The following is a 6,351-nucleotide window of genomic DNA, read 5'->3' on the forward strand; positions in this document are numbered from 1 at the left end:
GTTTTGAATCATCAGACTTGCTTATGCACTCTGTGCCTTCATCCAGATTGTTGATTAATATGTTGAACGGGACTGGACCCAGTGCTGAGCCCTGGGGAACACCAATAGCTACAGGCTTTCAGCTAGAGTCTGCACTACTGATCGCAACTCTGAGCTCTGCCATTGAGCCAGTTCTCAATCCACCTCACTGTCCACTCATTCAACCCACACTTCCTAAGCTTAACTATGAGGATGCTATGGGAGACAGTGTCAAAAGCCTTGCTGAAATCAAGGCAGACAACAAGCACCACCCTCCCTTCACCTATCCATCTAGTCATGCCATCATAGAAGGCTATCAGATTGGTCAAGCATGATTTCCCCTTAGGGAATCCGTGTTAACCACTCCGGACTACCTTCTTTTCTCCACATGCTTAGAGATGACCTCCAGAATGAGCTGCTCCATCACCTTACCAGGGATAGAGGCAAGGTTGACTGGCCTGTAGTTTTCCAGGTCCTCCTCCTTGCCATTTTTGAAGAATGGAGTGTCATTGGCTTCCTTCCAGTCCTCAGGCACCTCTCCTGTTCCTAATGACCTTTCAGAGATGACAGAAAGTGGCCTAGTAATGACATCTGCCAGCTTCTTCAGCACCCCCATTAGGGTCCACGGATTTGTGGGTGTCCAGTTTGCCTAGATGATCTCTAACCTGATCCTCCTTGACCAAGGGAAAGTCTTCCCTTCTCCAAACTTTCTCCTCTACCTCCAAGGTCTGGGACTCATGAGGGCCACCCTTAGCAGTAAAGACTGAAGCAAAGAAGGCATTCAATAACTCCACCTTCTCTGTATCCTCCATCACTAGGGCACCCACCTCATTCAGCAGCAGGCCCACATTTACGCCAGTCTTCCTTTTGCTACTGATGATGTCAAGAGTTACATTTCACAAGTCTGTCTGATAACTGATGTTTAATTTTCATTTTTTGTGTTAAAGCAAATACCTCACATGTGCCAGGAAAACCAGTTGCTGTGATACACCACATATATATACATAGAGAGAGATGTATGTATAGACGTAACTTTATCTCCTTTGGCTCTATCAAGAAGACAGGTAGTGAGAATTTCTTGTTTTCTTATCTTCATTGCCAGAAATATTTTTCCTTCATGTGAGGACATGCAGCACGATCCCTAATCAAGGAGGTTTTAGGGACTCTTATGTGTTCACAGCTCTCCGGACTTCAGCAAAGAAAATATATGTCCTTCCAGTCAAATCTCAGCAGTCTGAGAAGCTTTTCCCATTCAAAATATGGAAGATAGAGATGAAGCTTCAAAATTTATAGAATTAGAAGTGGCATATCACTGTAGATTTAGTAGATTGTGTCTTGCTTCAAGGTCTCGGGTGGGTAGAAAGAGGAAGAAGGAAGGTAAGCGGATTCCATCCCCTTTCCCAGGCTGGTGTCCTGTATTTCTACTGGCAGCAAGGATCGAAGACTTACAGTCCCTTTTCCAAAACCAAATGTCATCAATTCTCCTACTTCTCTATGTTTTGGTGTGTGGAGAAGAATAACAACTTGAATCACGACTCTTTCTACATTGGCTTTGCAATGGCTCCTAGCGACAGGAGGTAGCAGCTGTAGGCACAGAGAAGCCCTCAACAGATTTCTGGCAAGTCTTGAGCCTTGAGTCCTCCACACAGAAAGGACTAAGCTCTCTCCATGATTCCTTCTGTTATGTTTTCTTGCTATTAATGCAGCTATAGTAATTGCAAATGCTTTGAACTGTGCCTCAGCGCTTGCCCAGCAGCCTCTGTATCAGAAAATGTTAAGCCAACCTAAAGGTCTCTCTGCCTTTCAGGGATTGTATCTGTGCAGAGAAACCAGATGCTGAAAATGGTCACTCCCAAACTTAAGATGCTTGTCTCCAGAAGCCTTTTAATATCTTGGCAAGCCATGGAGAGCCATGGAGACAATCATCACTTTCCTATATATACATGACCAAGATAAATCATAACCTTCCCTCCTGCTTTTAGCAACTTCCAACTCCTTTTCCACGCTTCCTTCTAGGGGGAAATACATTCCCAAAGAGCAAACTTGTATCTGAGCAGCAGTCGCTTACAGCCAGCCTGCCCTGCTCATTTTGTGGAGGCTGTTTTGCAGTCTAAAAGAAGTCTAACACCTTACCTGAGAAGACCCTGTCCATTGCTGATGCTACACTTGGAAAGAAGCATGATTCTAAGGAGAATTTTAAGAGCAAAAAATATTAACATGCTAAGATAAAGCAGGTAATTGTTCAGTTAGGTAGGCTGTGGCTCACATTATATTAATTTTGTGTTCAGCTCACAGCATTAAGGTTTTCAGAACTTCAACATTTAGAAAAAAATTTTACTAAGGGCTTTGTTTACCGTAACTGTTAATTTATGCTCATACAGAAATGCACCTGTAATAATCATCTCGCATACTGTGCCAAGAATTATAGCACCAAGTGCCTAACAAGCACTTGCCACCCCAGAAGAGGTACTTCTCCAAATGCTCCCAGCATAAAGAATAATGTGTAAAATCCTGCTACTAGATAGGTATACTTTGATTTCTTTTCGTGCACTTTCCAGGCTAACTCCCCGAAGGCAGAAATGAGGCTTTTTTGTACAGAAATACAGAAAGAAATTACATCTTAGCTCTTTGAGGTACAGTAGAGTTTTCATACATTGGACCAAGAATTACATGATCTGCTCAAGCTTCTCAGCTCCACCCAGAAGAGGGCAGTGTCACCCTTACACAGATCACAGAAAGGACTGGAGCCTGCAAGCACAACTGCTGCCTTGTTTACTGCACTGGATCTGGCTCCTACGGACATAGTTTTCTCCGTAATGCTGTAAGGTGCTGCACTTCAGATCTGTGACTTAAACTGTGTTGATAGCACTTGCTATTGCTGAGCACTTCCGGCACAGTGTCAAGGCTTCCTCTTATTCGAGCTCTTCCTCCACTTCAGCAAATAAGGTGGGGCTAAGCAAGAAGCTGGGAGGGGGCATAGCTGACTCAAATTGGCCAGAGGAATACTTATTATATGATGTCATGCTCAGCATTAAGATGAGGTAGAGTATGAAGGCAGGGTTTCTGACTTCCAAAGTGGACAGGGCTTGGAGATTTGCTGGGCATTGGTCTGCTTGTGGGAGGTGGTGAGTGACCACATCACTTGCTCCCCAGACCTTCCTTCACCTGTTGAACTGACTTTATTTTGACCCAGGAGTTCTCTCATTTTTGTTCTTCCTTTTTGTTCCCCCACCCTGCTGTGAGAGGACAGGGTGTGAGCAGCTGCATGGGCGCTTGGCTGCTGGCTGGGCTAAACCCACCACAGTTACTCTTCCAGGCAATGGGTAACAGTTTCTCTCACCACAATTCCTACTACAAACCCAGCTTTTATAGGTGACTCATGGTGAAATTAGTGATTAAGCTAGAACTGATATTGATCATTCATGTTATAAAGACAATATTCTGTCCCCTTGTGCTACAGTTTGCTTCTGCTTAAAATAGTGAGTTTCAGATTTTAAGGCAAACATGACTAAGTGAACAGGTATTTGGGATCTATCCCTTTCAAGTGGTGGACTCCCAAAATCTCTGTAACATGTAAAGCATATTAATATATTTTTTCCTTTGAAAACTGTTTACACAAGTTATTTCAGACTTGAGATTCACACCTTGCTGTCCCCAGTAGCAACTCCGCTGGAGAAGCAGCTATTTTCTAACCTGTTCTTGAACTGCCTCCTGCCTCAATAGCTAACTTTTTGGCTACTTGAGGTATGTGTCACATTTGTCTGACATTCAGGTGATGCTTCTCAGACTCCCTCCAGCCACTTTATTTACCTGATTTGATTTCAAAATTAAATCCTAATCTTAACTAAATAGTCACTGGTTTTATGTCTTTTTCTTACTCGCTCTTTAATCCACTGTTGTCTACAAGCTCCTACTTTCTGGGAGAGACAGTGGTCTGACAAACTACATATTCAGATCCTTATATAATAAGCCCTAACTACAAAGGTCTAGTGAAATGTGTATCAAGAAAACCACACACAAACCCCTCCAAATACACACACAGAAGCAGACACATTCTAACTTGGTAATCATGCTATAACTGACTAAATCACTTTTGATATTTTATTTCTTTTTATCCCAAATTCTTCCCTGTTAAGGAATAAGCTAGGTGTTATAAGGTCTAACAATGAGAACTAAGAAAAAGAGGACAAAAAGGAAGAGCTGAGAAAGTTAACTGGAGTAATATTTTTTCCTTCCCCACTTGTGATTTCCCCATCTATCACACTGACTATGAATAAAGAGCTTTCTCTCAAGTAGGTAGTGACATTATTTCTCACTTAACCACGAATAAACAGCACTCTTTACTCTTGCAATTTCTAATTCTGTTTTACTGAGTCACCTGTGTATGTTAACTGTGTTCTGTTTTATTTTACTAGTACTTCTAACACAAGTCTCTTCAGTGACTAGTGTATATTGAAAACAGTCTTCCCAGGAATTAGATAGATTTTTATAATTAGATGATCATGTTTATTTATTAGTGTATTAACACTTCTTACTCCATGTTACTATTTCTAAGTTATTTTTATAGCTACATATTACAGATACACAACCAAGAAACTGTATCTTCATCAACTTACAGCAAGTTTTTGCTGTGGTCTGTTTGGTTATATTCTAAACCGAGTCTCAGCTGCAATCAAATACTTGGGCAAAGACATAAAATCTGCTAGGCCATATCTGCACCTGGTGTCACTATGGCTGGGATGTAAAGACTACCTTACACACCACAAAATAAAACCCTATTGCAGATGCAGCTATGACCGATTGCATTTCACCAATGCTATTTGGCTACAATCTCATTGCTAGTGCTACTAATGGTTATCTCTTTTTGTGTCCTTTCCAGGCTGTTCCCTTTGAGAGGAACTTTTGCCTTTTTAAAATCAAAATCACTAAGCTAGATCTTAAAGAACACCCAGAATAATAAGTGAACTGGACTAGCTAGATATATGCATTTATATATATACACACACACTCATACACACACCCCTTGTTTCACTAAAACAAGAAACGTCTTAATAGAATACAAAGTTCCTGCAGAAGTAATGGCAAAAACCACAGCATAGTCTATTTATTGGTACTAGCATGAACCCTTCCTGGTTTAGGAACACTGTATCATCCAAGACCAAGCACTATCTAATTTATTTGAATTATGACACCTCTTCCCCCATATGTCTCTTCTAGATGTATACAAAGTTTCAACATCTTTTAAACATAGATAATTTTACCTAAAGTCTCAGATCAAAGCTTACATATTTGGTCAGGAGCTGAGAAACCTTTTTATTACTGAGATAAAGCACACTTCTTCCCTGTCACCTCTCTTACTGTAGGGATAGAGATGTTTTTATAAACCTACTTCAACTGTTTATTAAGCTAAAGCAAACGCTTCAGCAGAAGTACCACCATTGACTTCAGTGCAGATGAAACGTTCATAAGTGATTACATAATTAAACACTCTCTTGTAATGCAGCTGAGAAGCCCTGGCCCTGAACCTAGACACAGCTTCTTTAAAGCATCTGAATAGTTTAACTGAAAGAGAGAACAAAAGCAGTTATTTACACATTTGCATGTATGTGCCCAGATCTGCAGTGCTGAGTCACCACTTGAGACATCTGGTGTCACTTACCTCCAGAAATGAAGCTCAAATCCTTCACACTTATCCTTGCATTTTAAGCAGGGAGCACCAAATCCTTGCTCATGGCCCAAGCCCATCTGTGTACAGAGCAAGATGAGTACAGTCAGCTTCAAGAAATACGTTGTTGCATGAACAATCTCATTGCTGCCTTTATAACCTACAATGCACAACTAAAGCAAAAAGATTAAGCATCTGACTAAGCTGACATCAGGACAGTATCTGGGGTCCTTTCACCTGCATGGTATCTACATAAGCGACAAACCTGATAGGTGAGCTGGCAGGCAGAAAGTCAGCCTTAGCCAAAACCAAGTATTTCCCTGGTGACTTGCCTCCCCAGCCCAGCTTGCTCTGCAAGCCTCACAAAAGGGAAGCAGCAGATTCTTTGCAGCCCTTCCTTAGGTCTGTGGCTGTGAAACCACAGCAAGAGAAGCCACAAGACATCAAGCCAAAGAACTTTTAATCCAGCTGTCAGGACAAAGTGATTTGCAGTATACAAGCTGGCAGAATACAGGAGATGAAGAAATAAAACAGATCCCACATTTAAATGCAGTCAGCTGGGCATCTGATAGGAATAAAGAAAACATCTGATTAATCCAGTATTTCTGAGTATATTTGAGACTACTCTGATAGCAATTGAGAGCAGAACGTAACCTTTACAATTAAGT

The 6,351-nt window shown here is 41.4% G+C and overlaps 1 protein-coding gene across 1 annotated transcript in view; it reads right to left on the reverse strand.

Annotated features, from left to right (window-relative positions):
- The window catches only part of TES (testis derived transcript (3 LIM domains)), a 29,016-nt gene that overhangs the window by 12,178 nt on the left and 10,487 nt on the right, over positions 1-6,351 (reverse strand). The window contains exon 2 of the mRNA XM_010133609.1: positions 5,678-5,763. Coding sequence (XP_010131911.1) covers positions 5,678-5,763 — 86 coding nt within the window. The remainder of the gene's footprint in view (positions 1-5,677; positions 5,764-6,351) is intronic.

Source organism: Buceros rhinoceros, unplaced genomic scaffold (assembly GCF_000710305.1).
Source record: "Buceros rhinoceros silvestris isolate BGI_N320 unplaced genomic scaffold, ASM71030v1 scaffold1523, whole genome shotgun sequence".
NCBI classification, from domain to species: Eukaryota; Metazoa; Chordata; class Aves; order Bucerotiformes; family Bucerotidae; genus Buceros; species Buceros rhinoceros.